General features: G+C 54.1%; 1 protein-coding gene across 1 annotated transcript in view; it reads left to right on the plus strand.

The window, feature by feature from the left end:
- The window catches only part of EPHA8 (EPH receptor A8), a 33,304-nt gene extending 26,107 nt beyond the window's left edge, over window positions 1-7,197 (plus strand). Inside the window, exons 6-17 of the mRNA XM_059895507.1 lie at window positions 105-229; window positions 305-467; window positions 1,739-1,832; window positions 2,834-2,901; window positions 3,617-3,781; window positions 3,980-4,165; window positions 4,449-4,510; window positions 5,082-5,291; window positions 6,060-6,209; window positions 6,296-6,486; window positions 6,764-6,937; window positions 7,083-7,197. Coding sequence (XP_059751490.1) covers window positions 105-229; window positions 305-467; window positions 1,739-1,832; window positions 2,834-2,901; window positions 3,617-3,781; window positions 3,980-4,165; window positions 4,449-4,510; window positions 5,082-5,291; window positions 6,060-6,209; window positions 6,296-6,486; window positions 6,764-6,937; window positions 7,083-7,197 — 1,703 coding nt within the window. The remainder of the gene's footprint in view (window positions 1-104; window positions 230-304; window positions 468-1,738; window positions 1,833-2,833; window positions 2,902-3,616; window positions 3,782-3,979; window positions 4,166-4,448; window positions 4,511-5,081; window positions 5,292-6,059; window positions 6,210-6,295; window positions 6,487-6,763; window positions 6,938-7,082) is intronic.
- Window positions 7,198-14,673: the final 7,476 nt, after the last annotated feature.

The raw sequence follows: 14,673 nt of genomic DNA on the forward strand, positions 1-14,673 counted from the left end.
ATCCCTGGGCGGGGCCTGAGGAAGGGGCAGACAGAGGCCAGTCCCCATCATCACCCATCCACCCATCTGACCTGACCGAGCTCCCTTCCCTCCCCCTGCCCCAGCCCCGTCCCAGGTGGTGGTGATCCGCCAGGAGCGGGCGGGGCAGACCAGCGTCTCGCTGCTGTGGCAGGAGCCAGAGCAGCCCAATGGCATCATCCTGGAGTACGAGATCAAGTACTACGAGAAGGTACCCACAGGGAGGGGAGAAAGAGGGAGGCCACCAGGCCGGGGACCCTTGGCTGACCACCCCTCCCACGGGCAGGACAAGGAGATGCAGAGCTACTCCACCCTCAAGGCTGTCACCACCAGGGCCACCGTCTCGGGCCTCAAGCCGGGCACCCGCTACGTGTTCCAGGTCCGAGCCCGCACCTCGGCTGGCTGCGGCCGCTTCAGCCAGGCCATGGAGGTGGAGACCGGGAAACCCCGTGAGTGCAGGGAGGGGGAGGGCGAGGGAGCTGGGCCAGGTGCCAGGGCCAGGGCCAGGGTCGTGGTGGTCAGAGGAGGGGAACTAGTGCATGCTGAGCTGGTGCATGGGCCAGATCAGCATTTTTACAGGTGAAAAAACTGAGGCTCAGAGAAGGAAAGTTACATGCCCGAGGTGACAGAGCTCATAACAGCCCATTAATGCAGGCTTTCCCCGAGCATCAGTGTGACTTGCAGGCATCATGGTGCCCTTTGCTAGCAGGATAACCTTATAATCGTCCCAGAGACCCTCTAGTGAGTTGGCAATATCCACATCCCCATTTTACAGGTGAGGAAAATGAGGGTCAGAGCAGTAAAGCGAATTGCCCAAGGTTACCCAGCAGAGCAAGACTTGAACCTGGTCAGCTTGGGGACAAACTCTGTGCCCTTCCCCAGTATCATCCTGCCCTGCACCGCCCCCCCGCCTCCAAAACAGCGGTTCCCACAGTGTAGTCCAGGACCAGCAGCAGCTGCAGCCCCTGAGAGCTATCAGAAATGCTGATTCTCAGGCCCCACCCCAGCCCTTCGGAAGCAGAAACCCTGGTGCTGGGGGCCCAGAAATTTTGGTTTGATCATACCCTCAGGGTGATTCTGAGGCACATTCAAGCTTGGGAACCCCCTGCCCCCATCTCCAGCCCATTGGGGTCTTCTCCTATACTCAGCACCCTCCAGGGGGGCAGTGCTAAGACAGAGGGTTCAAGGCTGAGTTGATGACCTTCCTCAACCTGGCACCCCCTTGACATTTGTGTGTCTCAGGTGCTCTTAGGTCTGATACCATGTTGAGACCGCCCAGGTAGGAATCCTGCCCGGCTCCATCCCATTTACTGTGTGTCCTTGAGTAAGTTCCTTGAGTTCTCTGGGCCTCAGTTTTCTCATGTGACAACTAACGATAATACTGGGCTATCCCTGGAAGGGATGTGGGTTACTGACTGGAATGTGCAGCTCTCAGTATATTCAGCTTTGTCACTGTTACAGTAACGGGCAGGACAGGCATTTTTGGACTCATACTACAGGTGAGAAAGCTAAGGCTGAGAGAAGTCTAGTGACTCTGCCCAGGTTACACAGTCCCAGGAAGTGGTGGCACCAGGTTGGAAAGCAGGATATTGAAGGGGAAACTTGTAGAGGGGAGGGTGGGGCAGAGGAGGGTGCGGCCTGGCCCCGGGAAGCCTGCCAGACCTCTGGGCCTGAGGCCGGGGCTGAGTGGCTGGCCCCCCAGCCTGGCTTCCCCCCACAGGTCCCCGCCACGACACCCGGACCATCGTCTGGATCTGCCTGACCCTCATCGCTGGCCTGGTCGTGCTTCTGCTCCTGCTCATCTGCAAGAAGAGGTGGGTGGTCCTGGCCCCCAGCCGCCCCAAACCCCTCCCCCGGAGCACTGTGTCTCCTGCCTGCCCCCAGCCCCGCTGAGCCAGTGATCCCCTGTGCCTGGGCTCACTTACAGATACACCTGTTCTTCCTTCCTCCTTCTTGGAACGCTTTTCTCTTGCCTTCCATGTCCGGCTCACCCCCCACCCCCAACTTTCCATCCACCTGTCTGGCCTGCCCTCCATCTCCGGCAGCCCCTTCTCTCTGCACAACTTCCTGAAAGCTGGAGGACCCCAGGCTGGTCTGGGACCCTTTTCTCTTTCCTACTTACCCAGCTCCATCTTGCCTGAGTGACCTTCTCAGGGCCCATGGCTTTGAATTCTACCTTCATGCTGACATCCCCCAAGTGTGTCACCAGCACAGGCCTCTCCGCTGAGGTCCAGCTGCCCACTCCCATCTCCACTCAGACGTGTTTCAGACACACAGCACCCCTAAACCAGCCCACCGACTAAGTAGGTGTCAGAACTGGGACAGGACCCAGGTCTGTTAAAACTAAAGACCATGCTCTTACTTACTCTCCCCCTCCCACTCTGTTCCAGAGGGAGGTGGTGTGGGCTTAGGGTCCCACTCAGCGAGAATTGGAAAGATCATCCATAGATGGAGAAACTGAGGTCCAGGGAAGGGAAGGAGCTTGCCAAGGTCACACGGCGGAGTTGGCATCAGAAGCCTCATCTCCCAGCCCCTCTACCAGGGGTGCTTTCGTGTAACATTGAGCCAATAATGCCATAGACTTTGCTGTGAGGGCCAAGTGGACTGACTCTGTAAATTATATGGTGTTTGTAAATGTCAAGAGTGTCACAGTTCAGCTGGGTTGAGAGCCTGAGGTTGGGACTCCCCCCTTGCAGGGGCAGGGACTGGGGTGGCAGAAGCTGACCTGAAAGGGGAAAGGGTGTAGAAGGGAGGAGTTTGGACGTGTCCCTGAACAGGGTCAGGGCTGAAGCCAGGGACGGTCCACCCTCCACAGGCACTGCGGCTACAGTAAGGCCTTCCAGCACTCGGACGAAGAGAAGATGCACTATCAGAATGGGCAGGGTGAGTGCAGGGCCCGGGGATCTGGATGCAAAAGACGAGGTCACAGTAGGAACCAGTGCCGGTCTGGGGGTGGCGCAGGTGGGAAGGAGAAAGGTGCCCACAGAAAAGACTAGAGCCCCAGAGAGAGACAGCGGGCTGTCACAGAGACCCGAGACCCACATACAACTTTGGGGGGTCATATGCTCTTGGACAAGAACCCCTGCTACAGAGAACTTTTTCAGGACCCTGCAGAAACCTCAGAAAACAGGGCAAATATGGGGACGCCTACCTCAATGCCCCACTTCTTTGCCCACGGCAGAGTCAATCATGGTACTGATTCCCATGGAGCCTGAATGCAGTCTCAGAATCCTTCTTAACACAGTCTTCTAGAGAAGCGCTTTCCATCAATCTGAGTTGGCACTGTGATGTGACCTTTTTTGGTCACATTCCTACCCTAGGACAATTGAGAAAGGTCTTAAGGACCCTAAAAGTGACCCCAGAAAAATGACAGACAGGCTCAGAACTCACGAGAAATCCCAAACTCCCCAGAGCTACTCCACAGAGACCCTGCTTTCACGTGGCAAGCACTTATTGGGCACCTACTGTTTGCCACCACGTCCTGGGATTCCTGGAGACACTTCTCACTCCACCCCGAGTCCCATCCCAGGCCCAGGGAATGCTGGGAGAGAAAGTCCTCATGGGGCCCACCGATGGCCCTTCTCTCCTGGCCCTTCAGCACCTCCACCCGTCTTCCTGCCCCTGCACCACCCTCCGGGGAAGATCCCAGAGCCCCAGTTCTATGCAGAACCCCACACCTACGAGGAGCCAGGCCGGGCGGGCCGCGGTTTCACCCGCGAGATCGAGGCCTCTAGAATCCACATCGAGAAGATCATCGGCTCCGGTGAGCTTCAGGGATTGTGAGCGTGGGGACATCACAGGGGGTGCCCAGCGGAGGGACACCAGTGCAGAGGGACACGGGAGCCAAGATGCCCCACATGGCCAGACACTCGGGTGTGCGGGGCTGGGAGAGTGCGGAGTCTGGGGTGAGGGGAGGAAGGTCCCACCGCCCACCCCCTGCCTGCCTCACTTGGGTTCACAGGAGAGTCCGGGGAAGTCTGCTACGGGCGTCTGCAGGTGCCGGGGCAGCGGGACATGCCCGTGGCCATCAAGGCCCTCAAAGCCGGCTACACGGAGAGACAGCGGCGGGACTTTCTGAGTGAGGCATCCATCATGGGTCAGTTTGACCACCCCAATATCATCCGCCTTGAAGGTGTCGTCACCCGTGGTAGGTGCCAGGCGACGGCAGCCTCACCCTGCAGGGCCCCTCCTGCTGGGGTCAGGGCTCTAGGTCCATCCCCAGGCCACCCTGCCCTGCCCCATCCCCCTGGCTCAGGTCCCCAGATGACTTGGCAGGGAAGGGGGCCCAGAGCCTGGAACCCCAGTGGAAACCCTACGTTCCCTGGGGCCCTGGGTGCTGGCCCAGCTCCTGGCAGCTCATAGCGGGGGCGCGGGGGACATGTTCCTGATCCCCCCACCAGTAGCCACCTCCTCCCCGTCGCCCTCCCCAGGCCAGCTGGCAATGATCGTGACCGAGTACATGGAGAACGGCTCTCTGGACACCTTCCTGAGGGTGCGTGCCCCGCCCCTCCTTTCACCTGGGCCGGGGGAGGGAAGTTCAGTCTGGGTGGTGGGAGATAATGTGAGACCTCCAGATACCCCCTCCTCCCCAGAGCTTGGACCCAAGAGACCTGGGGAAGGGCGAGCCAGGTGTGGGGAGGGGTCTTCAGGGTCAGCCCATCAAACTGCCTTTCAGCCCCCCATCACGTGGAAGTCCCTCTGCTGCACAGGTCCTGATGCGCTGTCCTGCACACAGGCTAAGAGGGGTGCCTCTGTGAGGACCCAGGGCCCCAGTCAGCTGGGAGGCATGGCGGGTGGTGGTGGAAATCCCTAGATTCCCAGCCCTCGCCGTGCCGTTTATCTGCTGGGTGCTCTTAGGCACAGGGCGAAACCTCTCTGGGCCTCCATTTCTCCTTCTGCAAAATGGATGACCAGTCACTGCCCCCCTGCCTACCTCTCAGGGTTGCTGTGAATGTAAATGAGACGTGAGAACAAACCTTAAACAGCAATATGCTTCCTAAGCAGTGAGGCACTTTGTAAACTGCAAAGAGCCTTCCTGAAGCCCAAGCCACGTCCCCCTGCAGACTCACGATGGGCAGTTCACCATCATGCAGCTGGTGGGCATGCTCAGGGGAGTGGGCGCCGGCATGCGCTACCTCTCGGACCTGGGCTACGTCCACCGCGACCTGGCTGCCCGCAACGTCCTGGTCGATGGCAACCTGGTCTGCAAGGTGTCTGACTTCGGGCTCTCGCGGGTGCTGGAGGACGACCCCAACGCCGCCTACACCACCACGGTGCGTAGCCCGCACCCCCTTTCCAGCAGGCCCTGGGATGGAGCCCCCCACGTGTCGTTAGGGAAGTTGGACGTTTCAGGGTTGCCTTCAACCTGGGGCGAGTCCTACCTCTTCTCTGCACCTCAGTTTGCACCAAAGCTTTCCCACCTCTGCTCCGTCACTAACTGGCTTGCGGAGATACCAGGGCCGGTCCCCCCATCCCTCACTCACTGGGAGATTTGGGGAGAGTTGGCGTCTCTCTGAATAGCCTCCACTCCACGTCTGTCTCTAACGTTTGACTAAAAACCAGCATTTTCAAAATGTGTTCTGGGGGGATTTGGGCTTCTCTAGCAGTGCTTTAGGGGCTGCCTTAAGGGCGGAGGGCCTCCACCCCTGCCTCAGTCAGGACCTTCCCTTAGGATCTCGCCCACTGAGCCTCCAAATAAGGTTTCACGTAGAGAAAGGATTTTGTGACCAAAAAAAAAAAAACCCTCCAGGGGAGCTGGAAAATTACTAGACCACGTTCTCTGAGCTTCGTCACTTGTTCAGGCATCAACCTGTTGACCGATACTTACTGAGCATCTACTGGGTGCCAGGCCCTCCACCCACTGTCTTTTGTTCAGTCTCCACACCAGCTCCATGTGCAGGTCTCCCCCATCAGAACAGGTGCTCTTGGAAGGTGGAGGCTGTGTCTCTCCAACCAGCCTTCAAGTTTCCCAGCCCAGACCCCTGCCTTCAGCTCCCTGACGAGCTGGGGAGAAGCTCTCAACACTCGTGTGTCCGTCGCAGGGAGGGAAGATCCCTATCCGCTGGACGGCCCCCGAGGCCATCGCCTTCCGGACCTTCTCCTCGGCCAGCGACGTGTGGAGTTTTGGGGTGGTCATGTGGGAGGTGCTTGCCTACGGGGAGCGGCCCTACTGGAACATGACCAACCAGGACGTGAGTGCCGGAGCCTGGCTGGGCAGAGGCGGCCGGGGCCTCGGAGGGAGGGACCGCTCCAGCCCATCGCCGTGTTCCCCACACAGGTCATCAGCTCCGTGGAGGAGGGTTACCGCCTGCCCGCGCCCATGGGCTGCCCCCGCGCCCTGCACCAGCTCATGCTTGACTGCTGGCACAAGGACCGGGCCCAGCGGCCTCACTTCTCCCAGATCGTCAGCGTCCTGGACACGCTGATCCGCAGCCCTGAGAGTCTCAGGGCCACGGCCACTGTCAACAGGTGCCTGGCGCCCACCCCAGCTCCGCCCAAACCCGGCTGCCCTCCCTGCTTGCCCTAGGCAAGGCCCAGACTTAGTCCAGGCCTTGGGATGGCTCTGCCCTGACCCCTGGACCAGACCCAGCCTGGGCCTCTGACCCCTGTTCAGACCTCTACTTCCAAGCTTGCGGTCTAACCCTTGCCACTGACCCTCCTTGCCACTGCCAAGCCTAGATGCAGGCTGAGTGGCTGGCGCCAGTGGCTCCTGGCAGACCACTTACCAAGGGCCCCTGTGCCTCAGGTGCCCGCCCCCCGCCTTTGCCCGGAGCTGCTTTGACCTGCGCGGGGGCGGGGGTGGCGGCGGGGGCCTCACCGTGGGGGACTGGCTGGACTCCATCCGCATGGGCCGCTACCGGGACCACTTCGCTGCTGGGGGTTACTCCTCTCTGGGCATGGTGCTACGTATGAATGCTCAGTAAGTGGTGGGCCCCTGGGGATGGGAGCAGGGGGAGAGGGCAGAGGCCAGAGGTGGAGCCGCTGAGGATGGCAGCTCCAGGGATGGGTATGTCCCCGTCTCCACAGCTCCCAGACTCCCAGGTCAGCACCGCCTTCCTTTACAGGGATGTGCGTGCCCTGGGCATCACCCTCATGGGCCACCAGAAGAAGATCCTGGGCAGCATCCAGACCATGAGGGCCCAGCTGACCAGCACCCAGGGGCCCCACCGGCACCTCTGACCAAACCGAGCCAGCCCCGGGTCATGCCAGCCGTCAGAGGACTCGCAGGGTTGGCCCCCCCCAGGCCTCTGTCCCTCCTCCTTGGCTGCCTTCCCCTCAGGTGCCAGGGAGGCTGAGGACTCCACCGCAAGACCTGGAGTTATCTGGGGTCAGGCCACCTGGGAAGGGACCTTTGGTGCCCAGCAGGGAGGGGACACCTGCCCCCAGGGCAGAGGGCCTTCTCTTTCCCAGAGGCTGGGGCCTCAATGCCACTGAGCCCAACAGCGATGTCGCTCACCTGCCTCTGTGTGTGTGCGCGTGTGTGTGAGGGTGCCTGTGTGCACGCACTCACGTGCTGTAGGGGTGTGTTCTCACGAGGTCACAGGAGCCCTTGTGAACACATGTGATCATGTGTGTGTGTGTCCACCCATTAGGTCCCCCATGGATGTGTGCCAGTTATGGTGAGTGTGCTTATTCGTTGAGGCTGGGGACACATGTGTGTGACTGTGGATGGCATGTCATGAATGAGGACGCGAGTCACAGCGTGAGGATGCGTGAGCAGGGAACTCGGTGTGACACTGCCCATCAGATGTGGGCCCAGGTCCCAGCACCCACAGGGACTGGGGAGAAGCTCACCCCCCTCCCCCAAGCCTGGAGGCTGGAGCCAGGGGCTACTTCCAAACCGCACCAGCACCAGGCCCACCCTTGTCTCCGCCCGGGTGAGCCCACCCCCGGCTCTATCTCAGGTCTGAGCCCTCCATCTAGCTGGTGGGGGGCCACCTGCCTCCTCCACCTGGCTCCCACCACTGCTTCAACAGGAAAACAGGGTTCCCAGCCAGCCCCTCTGGCCACCTTCTGTGTAGGCATCAACACAGGGTACGTGAGATGCCCTCAGCTGAACTTGGCTACCTGGCCAGGGGCCAGGGGCCACCAACTTCCTTCTAGTCTCTGATGCCCCTGCACAGCCTAGGGCTCCTCACTCGGAAGTCCCTCTGCCAATCTCACTGCTCAGCCCTGGCCTGCCCCCCAGACCCACACCTAGGAAAAAGGACCGTAACATCCTAGATTTTCAGCCCCGAGTCCACCCCTCCTGCACCTTCCGGGCAGACCAAGGGAGCGTGCCTTGTCCAAGGTCACATGGCAGCGAAGTTTCAGAGCGGAGCCTCCTCCCGGGGCTTTTTCCCCACGTCCTCCCACACAGAGGAGGAAGTCACCCCCCACTCAGAGTTGACCCTCCCTCTAACGGCCCACCAGGGTATGTAAATATCTTTTTCTACCATGTCAGAATATTTTTTCCTCACTCCTGACAATGCAAAAATGATCTTCAAAGCACATAAAAAGCACCCAGGGTGAGAAAGCCCCATCCCAGGGGAGGCAGGGCCCAAGGAACCCCACTGGGCAGGATGCCGGGTGACCACTGCCGGCCCCGAGGGAGGGGCAAGCCCAGCCCCACCCCCTGCCCAGCCCTCCCAGTAGCCAGCACGGCTGTTCCACGGAGACACCAGCACTGAGCCCCCTCTCCCTCCTGCAATAATTCGGGGAGTCTCAGCCCCGCCCAGGTGCCGCGGCCAGCTCTCTACACCTCTATATATTATATTACTATATAGCCGAGCTGTTCTTCCTTCCTATGGAAGTCGGAAACATGGTCAGGACACGATCCGGGGAGGACCCTGTCTTCCTCCCACCCCCACCCCACTCTCACCCAGTTCCTGGGCTCTGGATCCTCACAGTCAGGGGGAACAGAGTGGGCCTGGCACTTGGGAAAGTGTGGCCCCTGCCCCCAATGTGAGGTGCCCCTCAAAGTCCCAGGGATCTGCCTCTCTGTGGTCTCCATCCTGAATCTTGTACTTACCCACACTGAGAATAAATTCTGCCTCATCTTTGCCTGTGTCCCCTATTTTTTCCCATTCCTACAACCTTGACCTCTCCTGGTAAGGAAGGAGCAACCTTATGCTGTGCACCTACTGTATGCAGCCCATACATTTCTTTTTCCCTCTCTGGTCTTCTCATCTATCCTAGGAGGTAGGATTCATGTGCCCATTTTGTGTAAGAGGAGGCTGAGTCTTATAACTTGCCTAAAGTCAGTTTTTGGGGGTCTGAATTGGAACCCAGGTTTTGTCCAACTCCAAAGCTCATGCTCTGCTAGGAAGCACCCCCAGTTCTTTCTTCTGTGAGGTACAGATGGTGCTTAACACTGGAGCTCAATCCCTTGTAGCTGGGCATCGCCCTTGCCTCGCGTTCTCTTGGGGAAGAAGGACAGCCCTGGAGGAGGAATGCATGAGAAAAGAGCGTCTCATGGGACAGCTTCCCTGGGAACAAGGGGCCCATTGAGAGACCTGGGTCCTATGGGGCAGGGAAGGGAAGACAGTATGCAAGCAGCTTCCATAGTTACATCAGGAGGCTGAGGACCCGACTCTGCTCCCAGAGAAAGGGGACAGCAGCAAGAGAGAGGGTGGTGGCAGCAGAGCCCAACTGTGCCCGTTTGAGTCAATGGCTCAGACATTTGGGGAAGATACCCCTGGGGTCTTGCTGATGAACAAGTAAATGGTCTCCAGTAGCCCTTCCAGCTGAGGGAAGTGTCTTCGTTCCTGCCTCTCCCTCAATTTGGGAAAGGGGGACCATGGAGAAAACACATTTATGTGTTTTCTACAATCTCACTAATAATCATGCTCAGAGAGGCCAATCCCACGTGGCAGAACCATCATGTAAGCTAGATCTGCCTGAGCTCAATCCAGATGTGTTTCCCTCTGAAACTCTTAAACTCCAATCTAGGCGCCACCCCACGGAACCAGCTGTTTCCTATGAGGAAGAACCTGTTATTACGTAAGTTCTCTTCCCTAAGGACCAACAATCTCAGTAGGACCTACTGAGCACCTACTATTTAGTGGGTGCCACTGGGGATACAAAGCTGAACTCTAGGCGGAGGTACAGAGTGCACAAAAATGGTTCCCTCAGTTGGATCCAGGAGGCTAAGTGTCCAGAAAATGGTGCATGCAGAGGGGTTAAAGGAGGTTAGAGGAGGAGTGTAGGGGAGATTGAGCCTGGAGGGCCAGGGCTGTCACCAAGGACTTCCTGGAGGAGGGAGAATTCAACTGGGCATTGGAGGATGAGAAGGGTTTGGAGATTCATTTCCTAGGCAGTGCCCTGTGCAAGGATGGAATGCGGAGGAGATAAAGAATAACAGCCACAGGAGAAACAAATCATGCTCGTGGATGGGAAGCCTCCCTGTTATAAAGTTGACTAGTGGCTTCCAATTTAATCTATACATTTTATTCCCAATAACATTTGCAATGAGGTTTTCTCTGCAACTTGACAAGGTCATCCCAAAATGCATATGGAATAAAAAAGAACCCAGAATAGCTAAGACAGTTTTGAAGAAGAAAGAAGAGGAAGAGGAAGGGAACTTCACCCTGCCAGATCTCAATAATTACTATAAAGCTTTAATAATTAAAATCATTTGATTTAGTCCCAGGAATAGAGAAACATAAAAAGAACAGAATAATGTCTAGGAACAGTCCCCAATATATATGTGTTTGAAACATGGCAAGGGGTAGTCAATGAGTGATGTTAAGACAATTAAATACTCCCATGGAAAAAGATAAAAGTAGATTTCTGCTCACATGACTCACAAAATAAGTTCCAGGTTGATCAAAGTCCTAAATGTAAAAAGCAGACTATAAAGCTTTTACAAGAAAACAGGAAAATAACTTTACGATCTTGGAGTAGAAAATAAGACACAACAAGCACAAATGATAAAAGGAAATGATGATAAATCTTATTTCATTAAAATCAAAAACTTCTACATGACAAAAAATAAATTTGTTAAAGCCATGGCTGGGAGAAGATATTGGTAAACTGTACAACCAACCAAGAGAGAATTAGTTTCCAAAATTAAAAAAAAAAAATTTTTTTTAAACTTCAAAGAATCAATTTACCAAAACATTCCAAAGCAATAAGAAAATGGACAAAAGCTATGAACAGACAAATAACAGAGGAAGAAATTTGAATGGCCAGTAAAGATACTAAAAAGATTCTCAACATCACTAGTAAACATGGAAATGAAAATTAAAACAAAAATTAGATAGCATATTACACCAATCTGATTGGCAAAATTCATCTATAACACTAGTATTGATGAACGTGGCGGGGGGGAATAGCAACGTTTATAAACTGCTGGTGGGAATGTAAATTGGTACAACTACTTTGGAGAGAAATTTGGAAACAGTAAATTTTAAGATGAGACCCAGCAGCTCTGCCTTAGTGTGTGCCTGTCCTAGGTTAGGTCCCCTAAGCAGTGCCTGAGATTCTTGTGCAGGTGATTTATTGAGGGAGGGCTCTCATGTGAAGAGAGAAAGGCAGGCAGATAGGGTAGGAGGAAATGTTAAGTAATGGTGGGTTCTCAGTTGGAGATTAGCTTCAATCTGATCCTGTGGGGAGGTCTGGAGCATTAATAACATTGCAGAGCGGATCTGCCTTGAGGCAAGGGGGCCAGACTTTTGCACCCCCCATATCCATCAGTCATTGGCTATGGGCTGCCCAATGCAGGGGGGCAACTTATAACTTCCTGGATGAGGACATTCCCAAGAAGCTGTGAGCAGCTGTGAGCCCTTAGCAGCCAACACTCACAGCAGCTGGAGGATGAGTGCACCTGCAGTTCAAAGAATGTGGGTGGAGAGCCCAGAGTGTTTTCTATGCATCCTAGAGAAACTCATATGAAAAAGGATACATGGACAAGGATATTCATTGCATCTTAGTATGTGATAGAAAAATGGGGAGCAGCCTAACTGCCTCTCAGCAGGAGAACAGGAAAATAAGCTGCTTTATAAATATAATGAAATCATCTATCACAGTTAAAATGAACAAACTAGATCAACATGTCCCAGTATAGGTAAATCTCCAGAACATAAATATGGAGTGAAAAAATAAATGACGAAGGAATGTGTACAGTACTATACCATTTATATAAACTTTTAAAATTTATGTAACAATACAATTACAGGTTTTGCATGCGTAACTAAATGAAGACAGTACACGTCTGGAACAGATAAACACCAGCTTCAGCTCAGTTACGTCTGGGGAATAAAGGCAAGGAGGAGAGGGGTATTGAACTGTATTGATAGGTTTCAGTTATTTTCTTTTTTAAAAAGAGAGGGCTCTGAAGCAAATATGGCAAAATGTTAACACCCATTTGATCTTGGTGGACACATACCCGTCTGTCACATTATTTTCTGATTTTTCTGAATGTTGAAATGTTTTATAATTAGAAAGTAATGAGGGCTGCTTTCAGGAATCTCAGCGTCTCGGGAGAAACCGGAACCAGCCCTTCGGAGAACTGGAGTGCGCTGTCCAGGGTGCTGGACTCCAATGTCTGGGGGCTGGTCGTGCAGCAACCGATCAGCAGGTCCTGTCAGCTCTCTCTGAACTGCATTCTAAATCTAACCATGTATCTCCACTTGCCCTCAAGTCTGAGCCACCACTACTCCCCTACCCTGGAGGTCTGCGGGAGCCTCCTCATGGGTCCACCTGCTTCCTCTCTCGCTCCCATAATCCATTCTCCGTGAATGGCCAGAGGGATCTTAAAAATTTAAAAGAGATCATGCCACTTCCCTGGTTATAAAACCCTCCAAAAGCTTTCTATCAAGTTGATAATGACATCTAAAATCCTCACCTGGCCTAAAACACCCAACATAACCTGCACCAGCTGGCCTCTCCAACCTCCCTCCGCTCATCCTCCCCCTCACTCACGCCCTTCTTTTTACTTCTTGAACGTGCCAGGCCTTGGCATTAGCTCTTCCTCCTTCATGGGATGTTCTTCCATGTCTTCAAAATATTCAGCCAGACAGTGACTGCTTCTTCCTGAGTCACTTTCTACCATGTTACCCAATGTTATTTTTTTTATAGCCCTTAAAACCTGTTGAAGTTATACATGGTCTATTTACTTATTTTCTGCCCCCATCATTCAATACATTCTAAAAAGCAAGTATGGCATCTAATTTACTCAATGCTTTAACTGTAGCACACAGCACACTTGTGGCCCTCATCTGTGTGTAACAGGTGTTTGTTGAATGAATGAATGAATGAATGAATGAATGTATATTTACTGAGCACTTCTTCTGTGACAGGTCCTGCCTTGAATCTGTGAATTCTGGAATAAATAAGATAATTTTTGCCCTCAAGATGCTCACAAGCTAGAGAAAACATAGAAGCCAAATCATAGGATCATAGAATGTTGGAATAAGTTCCTTTGTTTTATTATAGAATTAGAGGGCTTTGAGGAACCAGATTGTTCATTCTCCGCACCCTCTATGTTTCTTAAATAAAGAAACCCAGCCCTGCCTAGAGAGAGAAAAGGATTCAACCAAGTTCCCACAGCATCAGAGGCACAGTCTGGGTCTGAACCCAGGCCACCTAACTTTTCATAACGTGCATTAAAGGAAGGCTTCCCAAAGCAGCTTTGGACTGTCTTCTACCTCCTGGATCTTGGTATCACCATTCTAGGACCACCTGCAGAAGGGAAAAAAATTCCCCAGAGGAGCAGTTTGATGATCAAAAGGAAATCCTCAGACATACGAACACCTTACACTTTAATCAGATACAATGCCTGAATTTTCACCATTAGTATCTCATCTCTTTGGAGCAAAACTTGCTCTACTTGGACTCCCCTGAGGAAACACAGAAGCCCCCTGGAAGAATAACCTTCTGGGCCCTGAGTGTGGGCAAAGCTGGCCAAACCCTCCCAGCCCTCTGAGGGAGCTTATGGGGAGAGGAAAACAGATGGTACAACTGGGGGTTAGAGGAGGTGTAGGAAGAGGTGATCCAAGGCACCAAGCAAACGTTCCTTATCTGGCCCCACCCATGTATCTTGTCTCATCCCTTGTGCCCACTCCCCAGAAAACCCACAGAGGACCCTACAGCCACAAGAAAACACCTGCAGGTCCATAAACATTCTCGGCCCTCTCCCATGGCTGTGGAACATGTATGTTTTCCACTAGAGAAATGTTCTTCCTCTCCCTTCCCCTCTGGTTAATTCCTCCCCTACTGAAGATCCCAACCTCTGGTACCCCTCTCCCTAATTTAGGGCTGGATGCCTCCCTTCTCTGAGCTCCCGCAGACCCCCAGACTTCCCATTAAAACACTTATATTGCACTGTGATAGATTCCCCCCCCCCTACCCTGTGGACTGATTAAGGCCAGAGCTGTTGCTATTTAGCCAGAGAACCCCAGTGCTCAGCCCAGGGCTGGATCATGGTCAGAATTCAGTGAATGAGAGAGACACAGGCAAATAACCTTACTGGGGCCCTGAGTATGTGCTCTATCTTGGGGTCAGTTTCTTCATCCTTCCCTTCCATGTGATCCTGAGCCCATTACATGGGGTCAATACTATACACACCATACAGGCTTGTCATGAGGATTAGAAGATGATATGAGGGTAAGATACAAGGGATCGTGTCTGGTGTTGGTCACTATAGCTGAAGGAAGGTGGCTGGGTGCCTCTGGG

The sequence above is a fragment of the Balaenoptera ricei genome, chromosome 1 (assembly GCF_028023285.1).
Source record: "Balaenoptera ricei isolate mBalRic1 chromosome 1, mBalRic1.hap2, whole genome shotgun sequence".
Classification (NCBI taxonomy): domain Eukaryota; kingdom Metazoa; phylum Chordata; class Mammalia; order Artiodactyla; family Balaenopteridae; genus Balaenoptera; species Balaenoptera ricei.